Source organism: Anabrus simplex, chromosome 1 (assembly GCF_040414725.1).
Source record: "Anabrus simplex isolate iqAnaSimp1 chromosome 1, ASM4041472v1, whole genome shotgun sequence".
Classification (NCBI taxonomy): Eukaryota; Metazoa; Arthropoda; class Insecta; order Orthoptera; family Tettigoniidae; genus Anabrus; species Anabrus simplex.
This window is the reverse complement of record NC_090265.1, coordinates 1,707,225,630-1,707,244,165: the sequence shown is the minus strand read 5'-3', so window position 1 is coordinate 1,707,244,165 and position 18,536 is coordinate 1,707,225,630. Positions and strand designations below refer to the sequence as shown.

The following is an 18,536-nucleotide window of genomic DNA, read 5'->3' as shown; positions in this document are numbered from 1 at the left end:
AGAATAGCTGAATAATCAGTTTTCATTGGAATTATTTATGTCTATTTTAATGTAACTATTTCAAATGCTCCAACTAGTGTGATAAGTAGACAACGGATTTGTATGCAAAAGCACTTTTTTTTTTTTTTTTTTTTTTTTGCTATGGAGACCTCCAAATCAGACAAGGATGCAAGTTTCAAGGTTAATTGGATTAATTAAGTATAATAGTGCATAATGCACAGTAGCATACATTTGAGATTAGTGCATACATTTCAAATTTTGGGTTTATTATGCATGTTTTTGACTTTTACTGTGAATGTTTTACAGGCAGTCTTCAAGAAAATGTAAAGTAATTAATGCCATGTACTCTTTCAACAATGAAACGATTCAAAGGGAACTGGCACTTCAAGACACACTTCCAAATCATACCAGAATCAATCGTGAAGTCAGAAACATGGGGGTTGCGTCTTGGTGATTCACTGGACATTATGGATAACATGAAACCGTCTAAGTCACTTAGCCCTGCAAATCTGATTTGACCCCACAACGCGAAAACAAGCGCTGTTCATCCGTAAAACACACTCAAAATCCGTACATTTTTTTGAAAAACCGGAATACCAGAAAACTTCAGACATGTCCTTAAAGTTCGGGCTACAAAATCACGGTAGCTATCAACAAATATTTAGCTGGTGTTGATAATGTGGATCTACCAGACTTTTTAACACCTACACTCGCTTCCAAATTCAAGTACTATCCTGTCACATCCGTAGATGTAGAGATCGTTCACCACATTTAAACTAGTTTTAACAGGCAAACGCCACAGATTTAAATTAGAAAACTTGGAGAAGATTGTCATAGTGTACTGCAAAGCAAATTATGGACAGGGAAAGTAGACCTGAAAGGTCTTGTAAAAAACAGAAGCCTCTGGAGACACTCCATCCGTGCAGTCACCAGGAGTCTATGTGAACTGGATGGCACCAAGTCAAGTAAAATCTGAAGAACTACAAGAACCTACTCTGGAGGTGATTAGGAAGTAAGCTACTTTTCATTCCTGGCATGAAGTTGTCCTTCTATACAGCAATTATTACAAGTCATGTTCTTCTTCCTTGTCTTTTCCCCAAATTATTGCAGTCAGCAGTTGATATGGATTATTACAAGTATCTTTCTAATATGATTCTCTTTATTTAAAGCAAATACCACAGCTATGAGAAAGCACGTTAGTTTTTGGACATATAACATGAAAGTATCTGACCTGAGCCCAGACAAGCAAAAAGGAATCATTATGTGTGTATGCTGCATACCCACCGAGTCAATACTTGAAAAAAGCTTGTGCTTTGCATCCATGTTTTCAACAATGGCCTCAATGACAAGATCAGTGTTTTTCACTGCTTCCTGAGCGTTTGTCGACGTGCTAATCCTTCCCATAGTCTCCTTAATGAATTTTTCACCATCTTCAGGTTTGTCCTGCAAGCAGAAAATGTCATAACATCAACAAATGGTGATAAGAGAAGCAAGGTAAGAAAAAGTATGATAAATGTCAGATAAATGATATCAAAATACTGGAGAACTTCATATACTTAGAAAGCGAATTAATGGAAAATTGAAGAGCAATACCGCATGGGAGTTCTTTCCAGCAGAGACCATAGAATAGATAGGATAAACATAATGGCAGGTCAGCACAGGAAAAGGGAGCAACAGAAAGAGGAGAAAAGGAAAGTAATGGAAACAAAAGGAGGACAATCTTGACATTTTCAAATACTGCTATTTTGACACAGATGGGCACTCTCCTAATCTCTCTCCTAATCAATACTTGCTTGCAGAGGATCTTTGCCTCCATGAGCACAGATTTCCAGTAGACTCAATTGTCTATACATCTACGCCATCTCATCACTCCAATAGTAAAGTCTGCCTCCACATCATCCAGCCATTTCAAATTAGGCCAGCCACTCATTCTTCTACCACTACAATGTCCTGTTAGAGCCTTCTCTGGATATCTTTCTCCTTCCATTTGTTGCACATGTCTTAGCTACCTATCTCATTATTCCCATTCTGACAGAGACTACCATCTCAGGCTCTTTCTACAGGGCTCTTTTTTCTCTGTTGGTTCTACTCTTCCATGTCTCTCCTTTCACTGGGCCGAATATCTTCCTCAACATTTCCCATTTCCAGACATTCAGTTTCTTCTCCATAGCCTCAGCCAGTACCCATGACTCACTGCCGTAAGTTATGACTGGTTTGACAGTTGTTTTCTAGAGAGACAGTTTAAATTTCCTGTTTAAATTTTTACTTCACAGGAGCCTTAATGTGATTTGTTCTATCTACCTCCACTTTATGATGTTACAATCGAGCCAGATATATGATGCTGTCCACTGCTTCAAAGGTGAAACCTCCAACATGGAGACACACTCAGTTCCTTCTTGTCTCAGTTACCACCTACTTCTTTAATATCAATTTATTCTCAGCTCATTTCCCAGCTTCCCTGGAACAGTGGGCATAAACACTCACTGAGGAGCCTTGACGGATCTTCAAATCTTGATGTGGGAAGTGTGTAGTATAAGAAAAAGTGCTAAATAAATGCAGGAAAGAGGAAGAGACAAAAACAAAAATACAAATACAGGTGATAAGTAGGGAAAAAAAAGGAAAAAAGAAAAAACACAATAATAATAATAATAATAATAATAATAATAATAATAATAATAATAATAATAATAATAATAATAACAATAATAATAATAATGCCACAGGTTTTACGTCCCACTAGCTACTTTCTCAGATTTTGGAGACGCCGAGGTGGTGGAATTTTGTCCTGCAGGAGTTCCTGTATGTGCCAGTAAATTACTGACACGAGGCTGACGTATTTGAGAATCTTCGAATACCACCATACTAAGCCAGAATCAAACCTGCCAAACTCGGGGGCAGAAGGCCAGCGCCTCAACTGTCTGAGCCATTCAGCCTGACAGGAATAAAGGGAGTCTAAGGTCAATGTAAGTAAAGGAAAGGAGAAATGAGTGACAAACCAAGTCATAATAGAAGAAGGCGGGAACATGGAATAGCGGTAAAAGGATGATATATGTAATTGTAAGAAAAAAGAAAAGTGTCTACACAAAGCAGATGAAAGGGGGAGAAAGGGGAGAGAATAACACAACCAGAGGAGATAAGAAAAAGGTAGGATTCCTTTGATGACCTCCTGAATGTGAGGAGTGTAAAGGAGATGATAGAGGTGGAATGTGAGGAGACAGAATCTGAGAGTGAAATCAATCACAATGGAAGAGGTGGAAAGAATTGTCAAATGAATGAAAGTGGGAAAAGCAGCAGGTTTGGATGAATTGTGTGTGCAAATTATAAAAGCAGCACGACCTATTCATCTACAATGGCTGTATAGGCTTGTTTGGATGTATTTGGAAAGAAAAATTGGTGCCACATGACTAGAGCAAAGGAGTGATAATACCTCTATTTAGGAAGGGGGACAAGAAAATATGTGAATTGTCGAGGAATTGCACTCACATCTCGGGTAGCAAAAACATTTGAAAGGGCAGTAGCAAAAGAGAATGAGAAGAAAGGTGGAAGGACAATCACTAGAAGAGCAGTATGACTTTTGAAATGGAAGATCAACACTACACGCAATCTTCCGTATGAGACAGTTAGTGGAAAAACATTGGGAATGTGGAAGAGATATGGTGATGACATTCCTTGATTTAAGAAAGGCTTACGATAGTGTATCCAGAGCAAAGGTATGGAAAGTAATGCAACAGAAAGGATTTGGAATAAAAATGTTAGAATATGTGCAAGCAATGTACAGAAATTGTTACAGCAGTGTCCAGACATTTGGGAAGGACTGAGTGGTTTGGAATGAAACTGGACTATGACAAGGAAGGGAACTAAAGAGAATGCTGTTTGCAGTGAAATTATGGTGTGGGGAGCAAACAGAGAGGAAGGACAAGAACTTGACATGTTGAGCGAGATCGAAAATTAAGGAAAGAAAATCAGTAGGGAAAAGAGCAGTACAATGGTGCTGACTAGGAGAAAGGGAAGGGAATTATAAAAATAAAGGGAAAAAACCTTTAGATTGTGGAGAACTTCAAGTACTTGGGAAGTGAACTGATGCAGGATGCAGGGCTGGACATGGAGATCAGTAAAAGGATTAATAATAATGCTATTTGCTTTACATCCCACTAACTACTTTTACGGTTTTCAGAGACGCCGAGGTGCCGGAATTTTGTCCCCCAGGAGTTCTTTTACATGTCAGTAAATCTACCGACACAAGACTGATGTATTTGAGCACCTTCAAATACCATTGGACTGGGCCAGGAACAAACCTGCCAAGTTGGGGCCAGAAGGCCAGCGCCTCAACCGTCTGAGCCACTCAGCCCGGCATAAAAGGATTCAACAGGGAAAAGCACTCTACCAGAGTGTGAAAAACCTGGTGTGGAGGAAGGAAGTACCAATGAAGTGCAAAGAGGTGATGTATAAGATGTACTACTGCCCAATAGTGACATACAAAGTGTAGACCTGGACACGACAAAAAGACAGGAGAATAAAATCCAGGCGAGTGAAATGAAATTTTAAAGAAATATCATAGGAAAAACAAGAAAGGGCAGAGTAAGAAATGAGATGTCAGGAAGGAAATTGGTGTAGAAATGTTGGAGAATGGAGGGGGATAAACTTGGATGGTTTGGATGTGTTGAGGACCCAGACTAAGATGGTTGAAAACGATCAAGAATAGTATAATTAGATGAAACCTGGATAGGAACAAGTTAAGGGGGACCAATGGTGGCTGGGTAAAGGAAGATGGAAAGGTTCCATAAATATCCCAATCAGGCAGGAATCATACAAGGGGGGAGGAGGAGGAGGAGGAGGAGGAGGAGGAGGAGGAGGAGGAGGAGGAGGAGGAGGAGGAGGAAATATGTAAATTAACTTAATTATTTTCTAGTTACGTGACAGTCATTTTACCTTGCAACCCTTTTTCTTTCCTTTCCAACATCCTCTAAATGCCCAGTGAGAAGTTATGGAGACTGACATGAGTTCTGGATAGCAGCATGTGAGTGGCATACATAAGACTGGTTGAAAGAGAGGCAAGATGCTATTTTTAAAATTATTAACTTTGCTATATCACTGACTTATGTATCAATGGAGCTCATATTGATTTAGCTCCCTATATTAAACCTCAACACAACCTGAACTTGATACAGATCATAGCTATGTATTTTATCTAACTCCTTATTCAGAAACTACCCCAACTTTATGTGTCAGCAGACAGACATCATATAATGTACAGTATATAACATGTATGCAGATCATTGTTAATCAGACAGAAGTAGGTTTAAGAATGAAGAACTGTTTAAATCTCATGAATTTTTCTTGGAGTCCTGAATTCAAAGCCAGCTATGATATAGCCTATTGTTAAAGTTACTCCCACTTTCGAAAGTCAGTCGTGACAGCTTCATGATCAAAGAATCAATTGTCAAAAGTTAATCATTTTCCCCTAAGTCAGCACATAAATTCAGTAGTGTTTAATCAACATATATAATCTCTTTATGCACTTCCACTATCTTTCTCATCAATAGATGGGAAACATCCATAATAGATTATCATCATTGACCCTGTCTATACAGAGTGTAGTAATTAGTAGTACCACTCTTTCTAACGGAATTCAGGCCCGGTTTGTTCAACGAATGTTAAGTATTAACTCTGCTGTTGAGGAGACTTAACACGTAATTTAACAAAATGGTTTTCTCATCAAGAATTGTTAACTCTAACAAATTGTTAATACTTGTGTTAAATTAACCTGGCAGCAGCCCTGTGTTAAACCTCTTAACAACTGCTACAATTTCAAAATGGAGGCATGTAGAAGACGTAAGTTTGAAGCTTTACTGTTGTATGAAGACTATTTAAAACTGAAGAAGGCAAAGGGTGACCTATACTAAGAAATAACTACTTTCTAGAGTTGTCAGAAGATATATTTCTAATTACCAAAGCCATAATGAACACGATACTGGACGATATTGAAAATAGGTTAGGGTTTCCAAAAGTGTTGACAAATATCATGAGGCAGGATCCGTTTCGGACCACATGAAGGTCACAGAACACTATAATGCAAACACATTTTATTCAAACTTGTCAGATCTGCAACCTAATAATTTCTGAAAAATGTACGAATCCCCCGATTCTAATGCAACACCTATACAGGCTACTTGAAGAGTTGCAACGCGGACAAGTGGAGCAGTGGTCGAGTGGTCATCGTACTTTTCTGCGAACCGCGACGACGTGAGTTCGAGTTCCGCTATATACATACTTTTTTCAATAGAAATGAAATCACTGTTTCAGGGAATGTGAAGGTAAAATATGAATAAAATGAATAATCAAATTGCAGTGGAACTTAATTTTCTACCTCAAATCAAAGAGATCCAGCAGTAACTGTGAGAACGTTTAGGCCTATATTAATTTCAGGTAAAAAATAAACTGTACTGCAATTTGCATAATATATTTTTTCCAATTTTTATCTTAACGTTCCCTCAAATATTAATTTACTCGTCGTCTTCTTTTTTATCTGTTTAGCCTCCAGGGTCGGTTTTCCCTCGGACTCAGCGAGAGATACCACCTCTACCGCCTCAAGGGCAGTGTCCTGGAGCTTCAGACTCTGGGTCGGAGATACAACTGGGGAGGATGACCAGTACCTCGCCCAGGCGGTCTCACCTGCTCTGCTAAACACGGGCTTTGCTGGGGGATGGGAAGATTGGAAGGGATAGACAAGGAAGAGGGAAGAAATCGGCCGTGGCCTTAAGTTAGAAGTGGGAAGCCACGGAAAACCACTTCCAGGATGGATGAGGTGGGTATCGAACCCACATCTAATCAGCTGATCTCCCATACTGAGTGGACCCCGTTCCAGCCCTCGTACTTCTTTTCAAATTTCATGGCAGAGCCGGGAATTGACCCCGGGCCTCCAGGGGTGGCAGCTAATCACACTAACCACTACACCACAGAGGCAGACATATTAATTTATTTTGTGCAAAAATCATAGCTGCGACGAGACTCGAATTCACATCTACGAGGTTCACAGACAAGTTCGGTGACCACTTGGTCACCACTCCGCTCCGCTGTGGTGCAACTCCCTAGTATATACGCCTTGCATTGGAATCGGGGATTCATCAATTCTTCAGAAGTTATTATGTTGCAGACCTGACATGTTTTAAGTAAAATTTGTTCACCTTTTACTGTTCTACCACCTCCACTTTGTCCGAAGCAGATTGTGTGTAATGACATCTGGCCTCATTTTTTTCGAAAACGAAATCGTGTTGACTTAAACCCATGTAATTGTAGGCGACTATGTTCACGAATCACAAGTGCAAGAAAAAGTGTGTAGAATCCTGCACAGAATTCCTGCTGCCACTGCAGCATTAACAAGGCATTACATTATTTTCCTCGCAATAAAATAATGCCCGAAAACCATTCAAAACACATCAGTTATCACATTTTCCCGGTGATAAGAATATAAGAATAGGCTATATCAAATGCTGTGATATAACAGTCCGTTCTTTCATTTTTAAGCACATTCGCAAAATTTTAAATTAAAATTAAATGAAATAAAAACTCTTATTCATCACAACGCTTTTGTTGCCTCTTACCTGACATGTTTACGTCTTTAAAGATAAAAATTTAATTGTTTTGTATTGAAAAGTATCACAGTTAAATTGAAATAATAAATATGGTAGTTCAACCTATTCAATACAAGTAAATAAGAGATGTAGAGATTAGCCAGACTGCATACACCATCAGGCACAAAGTCACAACACAATCCAAATATGAAGATCTAAAGTCATGAAGAAGCCGAAGACGAGCAGCTCAACCGAAGTAACTTGCAAGCTCCAGAAGATCGGTGCGGTGTTTACAACGTCAAGTGCTGTAGTTTCATACGCTGATGGAGATTGAAGGATAGTTTAATGATCAAGTATTTGCTTAGTTCACGAAAATGTACCTATATATATATATATATATATATATATATATATATATATATATATATATATATATATATACATACTTATAGTACGATTCAATATAACTGAATATGTAATTATGATCTTGAAGATTTTTTCTATTCATTATTGTTTTTTCACGTCGACTGTTCTAAAAATCTTCAAGATCATAATTACGTATTCAATTAGATTGAATCGTATTATAAGTATATAAGTATATAGGTACATTTTCATGAACTAAGCAAATACTTGATCATTAATCTATCCTTCAATCTCCGTCAGCATATGAAACTACAGCACTTGACGTTGTAAACACCGCGCCGATCTTCTGGAGCTTGCAAGTTACTTCGGTTGAGATGCTCGTCTTCGGCTTCTTCATGACTTTAGATCTTCATATTTGGATTGTGTTGTGACTTTGTGCCTGACGGTGTATGCAGTCTGGCTCATTTAACTGTTCTCTGCTTTTCATGAACATTGTGAGACAGTGCCAAACATTGCGTGTGCTGTGCTGATGCTCGGAAGATTACGCATTACTTCTTTTAAGTGACTTACATTCCACTTCGTCTGAATTTTACAGTGCCTACCCCCGTCATATCGCCTCTTCAACTGATATTGTGTGGACTTGAACGTTAACTTCTTTCTTTCTTATGCATTGTTTTTCGAGTTATAATCTGCTGATGTTGACCCAGATTGGGGTCAAAACCGGTACCATTTCCACTTTTAATTAAATAAGAATGTAATCTCTACATCTCTTATTTACTTGTATTGAATAGGTTGAACTACCATATTTATTATTTCAATTTAAATGTTTACGTCTCATCGGTCTCCGCTAACCATAACCTATAATAATGTCAACCATGTGTCTGTGTGACAAAATACTATTTCGACACACCACTAGGAGCCCTTTATGTAAGGAAACAAAAGACGCTCACTGCCAAACGCGTTCAGAAATCTCACTGAAATGTGTTAATTTGTCTTTAACAACTGTTTTGTAACAAATGTTGGAAATGTGTTCGTGAAAGAGGGCACTTTTAAACAAAGTGTTAAATAACAATTATTAGTTTTGTTAAGTAAAATTTAACATACAGTTGAAGAAACCGGGCCTCAATGTGATGACAGATTGATACATGTATCAATGCTAACAGAGGGCATATCCAATATTTCATGTAAGAAAGAGTTTCACATAGTATGGACCCATGTCCATATAACATACAGTATTCTATTTGTGAGGAATGTGCCCTAAAAGTCTGGCCATACTGTATTGTTCCACCCTGTATCACTCAGTATCTGTACTTTGCTTGATCCCCTCTGCAGCTAGTGGGAATACTTAAAATTTATTACTACACCATCACCTTATATCAACACAAATTCCTATCATTTAATCCCACCATGCTAACCAATTCACTTTTTTTCTTTTCTTTGGCTCAAGTCCCACTGATGTTAAGAAGCCTTCGAAATCTGGTTGATTAATTTCGGAGGAGTACCTGACCTGAAGGAAGAGGGACTGACTTCAATAGGTCTGAAGCTTAGTGCACTTAAGGTTAAATGTCTATGAAGAAGGAACTATTTGTAAACTTTAAACTGTAATATAAGTAATGTAAAGGAACAAACACGTGTCGAATCAAGCCATACAGAGAGACGGCAACATAAAAACGAACACAGGATAGGATAAAGACAATGATAGATGACGATAGATTGGGGTCGAAAAAGGGTACAATAAAAAGAGAATGAGGACAAACATTGGGAAAAAAAAGGACAAGGACAATCTCCATCTGTTTGTTCACCAATGTCCAATAAATGGACACACTTTCCGTCTATGTATTTTCCCTTTTCCTGTGTTTACCTGGTTTTCTTCTTATCCTACACTTACCGCATCAAGACTCAAGATCTAGACGGCCTCTCAACTCTCGATGCCCTCCTGATGAAGTAGGGAAGCACAAACGAGCTTGTCGAAAACCAATGGTAACAGAAGACCTGGGATCAATGCAAAGAGAGCACCTCTATCTGAAGATATGGAGACTATCCTTGTTTCCATTTCCATTATGACCCATCATTGTGTGCACCTTCTTGTTCCTATGTCTCTACATATGTTTTAATCATAACAGTTCAGGAATGGCCAGTGGATTGAGTGGTTATAGTTGCCAAAAACAAGGCACAAAATACCCATTCCCATTCCACAGCAACTGGCAAGCCAATCCTCAGGACCACTTACTAGGCCATTCAGCCACTGCTCATGAATAATTACTTGGACAGACACTGACCAGAAATCAAACAGAGAAATTAATTCATTAATTATGCTAAGAACACAAAGTTCATTGCCTTTTTAGAAGAAGATATTGAGGATTATAAAACTGGCCACCAGAGTTTGCGTAAGCAATTACTGTCACCTCTATTATATTACCCCCCCCCCCCCCCACTTAAAATTCTTTAGCACTTACTGAACGAGTTTGATGTTATATCCTCCTCCTCCAAGCCCGTGATCAGTCCCCATTTGGAGCAAACGCCTCCCCCATGTCCTTCTAGATTCTTTCGCCTTTGAAAGTTCTCATTCACAATGGTCCACAGTTTATATCTGACCACCTAGACGATGGATGTCCTCTTCTCCGATACCAGTACATTACTGCCTTTGCCCATTTCTGGGGATTATGTCTCGCTACATGTCCTGCCCAGTTCTGCTTCTTGGATCATACCTCCTTTAGTTCAGTTTTTTACCGTATGATCTTATGGAGATAATCCTTCAGAGAAACATTCAACAAGCTTCTTTCCATCCTTCACTAAAAATGCCACACTTACTGGAGGAAAACTAAAGCCATATAACTCTATTCAATAAAATTCATCATAGTAATACTGTCCTCCTTATTGCCTACTATGCTCAGGAACATATTTTTACCATGTCTCTTGTAGCTATTAATATTGAAGTTTCGTCAAAACCATTTTCTCCACAGAACTCCGCTTTCTGTTTTAATGTTTATGGATCAGATCAAGACAAATTTTGTTTTCTTCTGCAATACCTGTGAAGAACCCTTCTGTGGGAAATATTATTTATAATATCACACACTTTCCCAAAAATTGGCTTAGTCATCTATCAATGAATAATGAATAAGGTAGCTTACCTTATACATCTTATTAGCAACTCGCTGCAAACTGCCTTGAATACTCTTCTCAGCTTTCTTTACTGCTTCTTCATTAACTTCTACTAACGTCACATTATGTCCAGTCTGTGCAGAAACCTGTAAATAGCACATTGTTAACATTGCAGTAAAAAAGGAGAATAAGACATTTCAAAATTATGAAACTATAGTACTATGCAAATTAATCAGAACAGGGTATTTTTTTCATGATTTTCCAAATGGTTTGCAACCATTGCTAATTCTTAGACCCCATGCCCTGTATGCATTATTCATGCTGTTATTTATTGGTAATTAATCTACACATCAATTGTTTTAGGTTAAAAGTGAATTTATTTCGATGTGTGGCACTTTTGAGGAATTTTGAGGTTTCCTTGTACAATTTGTAATACTTGTGTCCTCAATGGATACAACTCTTAGAAAACATAACTGATGAATGTTTTCTCTTCAGAAGAGGAAGCAATTCAAACCCCAGGCTCATTGCCGTGGACTTGGCTAGCAAATTGGGGAAAGTGGAACGAATATGCGCATTTCTAATGTTTGTAGGATGCTAATTAAATTATTATTCAACCACCTATTGAATACCTTGAAATTTTTATACAATTAGGAATTGATCAGTGTTACCTTAAGAATTTTTATACAATTAGAAATTGATCGTTGTTACCTTAAGAATTCCTAATTGTATAAAAATTTTAATGTATTGAATAGGTGGTTAAATAATAATTTAATTAGCATCCTACAAGTATAGTATCTTCAATACGAAACCATAATGATATTTATTTCTAATGTTTGTCATAGATTTCTGGTATCTGGAAGGAAAGCCCGCAAACCTGTAAAGAAACACCTTCTCTTATAACAGGAGGAATGTACAGAAAATGTCTCTAGTGGTACATAGTCATCCAGATTGGACAATGGAACACAGAAAGAGAGTTATTTTGAAGTGCAGGGGCAGCACATTTGCAACAGACAGCTGAAGATGATGTTTTGGAGGTGTTTCACGCATAAAGGACCAGGGCCCTTAGTACCAGCCAATGGAATGATGAAATCTAACCAGTACATTCAAATACTGGAAAGAAGAGTTGTTGGCAAGGTGCAGAAGAGACTTTCAGATGGTGCCAGAACTTTTCAGCAAGATTTGGTTCCTTGCCATACTAAAAAAAGTAAAGAAATGCTTCAGTGAGCTCAATATTTATATTTATTTATATTTTTATACCAGGGAACTCCCCTGATGTTACAGTAATACAAAAGAAAACACATTGGGTATTAGCAAAAGGAGACTCACAAAACTTGACTGTTCAACAGCCTCTAGTTACAGCATGGTTATATATGCCAAATCGTGTAAAGAAACTTATAAAACAGAAAGGAGGACATATTAGCTGTTAGCAAAGATTAAACTTATGTAAGCCTATTAGGTGAATAAGTGCCAAAAAAAAGTTTGTTATTGTAGTGTTCCAATTAATTCACAAAGAACTGTAAATTATAAGGTCGGGGTCAGGAAAGACACCTGGCTGTAAAACTGGGCCAAATCTATATCAAGTACCAACCCCAACAAATTGGAAGATAGGACAGGTAGGAAAAAAAAAAACCAAGATCAGGCCTCTGCTTGATTTTTGACCAGATTGATTTACATTTATTTGTTCTCAAACAACAAAACGTAGGCTAAAGTTCTTTTATTAAACTCCACCTGTCTCTCATGTGCTCTGTTGGTTATTTAGAAAGTCTCATAAGGATGTTTACGAAAATAAGCAAGTTTATTAGGGGATCCCAGATTTTCAAAATTAAAAACTGGGGCACTTTGTTACAGGTAGCAAAATATTTTGATATTATTCAAAATAACATTGCACCTGAGTGAGGTAGTGCTAAAGTTTTGTTTATTATTGAGAATTAAACACAATGTGTACATAAGTATACAGAAAAAGAGACATGCACTTGGATAGCTAATTATACTTTCAAAATATTTCATTAGAGGCAAGGGAAGTCTTCAGGTTTTACTTTTCAGTTTTGTTTTGCCAGTCTTTCACATAAACACTAAGGGTTTGTAATCTGTAAGTATCAATGAGATGGGACCATGAGCACTGTTCTTAACAGAGTCATCCCCAGGGTAATGATATGTTAGGCATATCCCCCCATGGAAGCCATGTCCCGCAAAGCACGCACGCAGGTGTGTTCAATCAATCAATCAAGATCTGCATTTAGGGCAGTCGCCCAGGTGGCAGATTCCCTATCTGTTGTTTTCCTAGCCTTTTCTTAAATTATTTCAGAGAAATTGGAAATTTATTGAACATCTCCCTTGGTAAGTTAAGGATGGTATTATTCGACCTTCTAAGTTGGCGTATTCATCGTCCATTTTTCTTGTGCCGAAACCCCAACGGGGCTTCAAGCCTGTGATTGATTACAGGGCTTTGAACTGTAAGATGGTGTTACAATCTGTGCCCCTTCCTGATCTTCATTCTTGTTTTTCATGGTTTCGAAAAGCCAAGTTCTTTACCATCCTCGTTCTTAATCAGGCCGATAACCAGATACCTCTAACAGAAGAATTGAAACATCTAACGGCTTTCGCCACGGATTGGAACCTGTATGAGTACAACCACGTGCCTTTCGGGCTCCCCACGGGGGCAGCTGTTCTTACTAGACTGCTAGATAGGGTCTTCACGGATATCAAATTTGAATATCTGTACCACTACCTTGATGATGTTGTCGTGTTTTCTGAGACCTTTGAAGAACACCTAGATCATCTAAAGGAAGTACTCAATCCCCTTCGTAAGGCTGGGTTGACTGTGACATTATCCAAGGTAGCTTTTGCTAAACCTTCTATGTCATTTTTAGGGCACATTGTGTCGCCCAATGGTGTTTCCATTGATCATTCCAGAACACAGGCTATTCATAACTTCAAGCCTCGTAAGAACGTCAAAGGCATTGCCAGGTTCATAGGCATGGTGAATTTCTTCAGAAAGTTTATTCCTAACTTTGCTAACAGAGCAGCGCTCTTGAACTTATTGCGTAGGAAAGGCATCAAATTTGAATGGGGACCGTCTATACAAGCCGCTTTTGAAGATCTGAAATTAGCTCTTTGTAACGCTCCTGTATTAGCCATGCCTGATTTCTCTAAGAAATTCATTGTCCAAACAGACGCCTCGTCATCTGCTGTTGCTGCAGTCCTTCTTCAGGAAACGGAACTCGGAAGGCGGCCCATCGCCTATGCTTCTAGGACCTTATCGGCTCAAGAAGCCAAATATTCGAACTGTGAACTTGAGGGTTTGGCAGTTTTGTTTGCCCTAGAGAAGTTCCGCCTTTATCTGGAACATGTCAAATTTGACTTAGAAATGGATAACCAAGCCTTAAGTTGGGTGTTAGCTAGGCTACGTCGTACTGGACGCATCGCCTGCTGGGCTATCAGGATTTCTGCATTTCAATTTGATGTAAGGCACATTAGAGGATCTGAAAATGTAGTGGCTGATGGACTAAGCCGCATGTTTTCACATGAAGTGGAGACCAGTGAACAGGAAGATAGTTCTTCTCTTCCCACGCCCATACCTTCATGTGTCAATGCTATTCTGACTGATGCCCCTATGCTATTTCAGGATATTGAGAAATATCAACCTGAAGATCCCCTGCTGGCTCCCATAATGGAAACCCTTTCTTATGGGGAACATGTCGTCCCTTATGTATTGAGGAACGGGGTTTTGTGTTGCCCTTCGAGACACGATCAGAAGATGAAAGTTGTGGTTCCAGCTGTGCTTGTGCCTATGATCTTCAAATACTATCATGAGACCCCATCGGGGGAGCATTTAGGCATCTTCAAAACCCGGGAAAAGATCCGAGAGATGTTTATTTGGAAGGGTATGGACGGTGAAATTAGAGAAATGGTGAAAGCTTGTAAATCTTGCTTGCTTAGTAAGTCCACCTTGTCCACTAAGTTTGGGCTATTGTCATCGCATCAAGGGTCTCGCCCCGTGGAACGTCTATATATATAGACTACGTCGAACCTTTCCCCACAATCTAAGGAGAATAGAAATAAATTCATACTGGTGTGTGTAGACGGCTTCACTAGATTTTCATGGTTGTTTCCGACTAAGGTGGCCACCCCACAGTCCACAACTTCTTGTTTGAATAATATCATTGCTTCTTTTGGTCCTTGTCAATATATAGTTTCTGATAATGCTAAGGTATTCATGTCTAATTTATTCCTCAAAATCTGTTTTGACATGTCTATCTCACACGTAACAACTTCTGCTTATTACCCTCAACCATCTCTGGCTAAGCGGGTCAATCGTAATCTTCTATCTGCTTTAATTGCGTTTCATCATGAATATCATTCTAGGTGGGACACCTCCCTGCATTGGTTAACGTTTGCTCTAAATTCGGCCGTTTATGAGTTTCACAAGTTCACTCCGGCATCTCTCAGGTTCAAGTTTGTTCCTAACACGCCGCTCTCTAATCTTTGGTTACTTAATGACATATTACCAGAGACAATAGATCCTGATAATCTTAGAGATCGATGGAAGAAGACTAAAAGCAACCTTAAAGCTTCTCACAAAAAGGTTAGAGAAAGATATGATCACGGACTGAGGCCCACCAATTTAAAAGTCGGAGATCAGGTCATGGTTAAAAATTTTGTACCTGAGGGCAAGCTTGCCCCCAGATTCCATGGGCATTGTATAATTGCAGATTTCTCAACCCCGGTTACATTATTGGTCAGTAACCCAGACACAGAGGGTCTGGGTGAAGCCAGTATAAATTCATGGGTGTATTACATGTTTATGTTTGTGGGTTACTGTAGTCATGTCCCAGTTCATGAACCATGGGCAACGGCTGAGTGGCCTAGTAAGTGGTCCTGAGAGACGGGATACCAGTTGCTATGGAATGGGAGTGGGCATCTCTGACATATTCTGAATCAAGGCCCTCCTTGTGCTCAGGCGGCTAGGACTATACAATTCACCAGTGGTCCATAACCCGTTAGAGGAGAGATCCTCACTTGGACTATGTGCAAGTAGGGTAGCATCCTGATTCATGAATTTACCGAGCTCAGAACATTTTAAGCAAGCCTCAAACCTATGGGAGTAACGGAGTCCCACTCCCATTTGACAGGCGAGGGACTCCTTGGATACGTGGCGAACGAAATGGAATTTGATGGGGACCTATCAATATTAATGAGGCTTATGGAAGAAAGAAAGTAGAACTGGCTGTGTCAGCAAAGAGGATGCATTTGGATGTGCTAGGAGTACGTGATATTCGGGTAAGGGGAGATAACGAGGAAGAGATAGGAGATTATAAAGTGTACTTGACGGGTGTTAGAAAGGGAAGAGTAGAGTCTGGCGTAGGGCTCTTTATCAGGAATACAATTGCACGCAACATACTTTCTGTTAGGCACGTAAATGAGCGAATGATGTGGGTAATTTGTCAGTTGGAGGAATTAGGACTAGAATTGTGTCCGTGTATTCACCATGTGAGTGTGCAGATGAAGATGAAGTTGACAAGTTTTATGAAGCATTGAGTAACATCGTGGTCAGGGTCAACAGCAAGGATAGAATAGTGCTAATGGGCGATTTCAATGCGAGAGTTGGGAATAGAACTGAAGGATACGAAAGAGTGATTGGTAAAAGTGGGGAAGATATGGAAGCTAATGTGAATGGGAAACGTTTGCTGGACTTCTGTGCTAGCATGGGTTTAGCTGTTACGAATACATTCTTCAAGCATAAGGCATTCACTGCTACACATGGGAGGCTAGGGGTACCAAATCCATAATAGACTATATCTTAACAGACTTCGAATTCAGGAAATCTGTTAGGAATATACGAGTTTTCCGCGGATTTTTCGATGATACAGACCACTATCTGATCTGTAGTGAACTAAGTATCTCTAGGCCTAGGGTAGAGAAAGTGAAATCTGTCTGCAAACGAACAAGGGTAGAAAATATCCAGGACGAGGAAATTAGACAGAAGTACATGTATATGATTAGTGAGAAGTTTCAAACAGTAGACAGTAAGCAGGTTCAGGATATAGAAAGTGAATGGGTGGCATACAGGGATGCTGTAGTAGAAACAGTAAGGGAATGCCTACGAACAACTCTGTGTAAAGATGGGAAAAGGCGAACATCTTGGTGGAATGATGAAGTGAGAGCAGCTTGTAAACGTAAAAAGAAGGCTTATCAGAAATGGCTCCAAACAAGGGCCGAGGCAGACAAGGATTTGTACGTAGATGAAAGAAACGAGTGAAACATAGTTGTTGAATCCAAAACGTCATGGGAAGATTTTGGTAACAACCTGGAAAGGCTAGGTCAAGCAGCAGGGAAACCTTTCTGGACAGTAATAAAGAATCTTAGGAAGGGAGGGGGAAAAAAGGAAATGAACAGTGTTTTGAGTAATTCAGCCAAGCTCATGGGGAGGAGGAAAATGATGATGGTGAAATTATACTTGAGGAAGTGGAAAGGATGGTAAATAAACTCCATTGTCATAAAGCAGCAGGAATAGATGAAATTAGACCTGAAATGGTAGAGTAGTAAAATTAGCATGGGGTGTTGGTAAGGTACCTTCAGATTGGACAAAAGCAGTGATTGCACCTATCTATAAGCCAGGGAACAGGAACGATTGCAACAACTATCAAGGTATCTCATTGATTAGTATACTAGGCAAAGTATTCACTGGCATCTTGGAAGGGAGGGTGCGATCAGTCGTTGAGAGGAAGTTGGATGAAACCCAGTGTGGTTTCAGACCACAGAGAGGCTGTCAGAATCAGATTTTCAGTATGGCCAGGTAATTGAGAAATGCTACGAGAGGAATAGGCAGTTGTGTTTATCTTTTGTAGATCTAAAGAAAGCATATGACAGGGTACCGAGGGAAAAGATGTCCGCCATACTGGGGGACTATGGAATTAAAGGTAGATTATTAAAATCAATCAAAGGCATTTATGTTGACAATTGGGCTTCAGTGAGAATTGATGGTAGAATAAGTTCTTGGTTCAGGGTACTTACGGGGGTTAGACAAGGCTGTAATCTTTCACCTTTGCTGTTCATAGTTTACATGGATCATCTGCTGAAAGGTGTAAAATGGCAGGGAGGGATTCAGTTAAGTGGAAATGTAATAAGCAGTCTGGCCTATGCTGACGACTTGGTCATAATGGCAGATTGTGCCGAAAGCCTGCAGTGTAATATCTTGGAACTTGAAAATGGGTGCAATGAGTATGGTATGAAAGCCTCTCGAAGACTAAAGTGATGTCAATAGGTAAGAAATTCAACAGAATTGAATGTCAGATTGGTGATACAAAGCTAGAACAGGTCAATAATTTCAAGTATTTGGGTTGTGTGTTCTCCCAGGATGGTAATATAGTAAGTGAGATTGAATCAAGGTGTTGTAAAGCTAATGCAGTGAGCTCGCAGTTACGATCAACAGTATTCTGTAAGAAGGAAGTCAGCTCCCAGACGAAACTATCTTTACATCAGTCTGTTTTCAGACCAACT

General features: G+C 39.2%; 1 protein-coding gene across 1 annotated transcript in view; it reads right to left on the bottom strand.

Moving 5' to 3' along the window:
• Nucleotides 1-18,536, bottom strand: part of LOC136858701 (hydroxyacyl-coenzyme A dehydrogenase, mitochondrial) — a 78,531-nt gene that overhangs the window by 48,879 nt on the left and 11,116 nt on the right. The window contains exons 2-3 of the mRNA XM_067138439.2: nt 11,066-11,182; nt 1,285-1,443 (exon numbers count right to left, since the gene is read on the bottom strand). Of these exons, the coding sequence (XP_066994540.1) occupies nt 1,285-1,443; nt 11,066-11,182 (276 nt within the window). The remainder of the gene's footprint in view (nt 1-1,284; nt 1,444-11,065; nt 11,183-18,536) is intronic.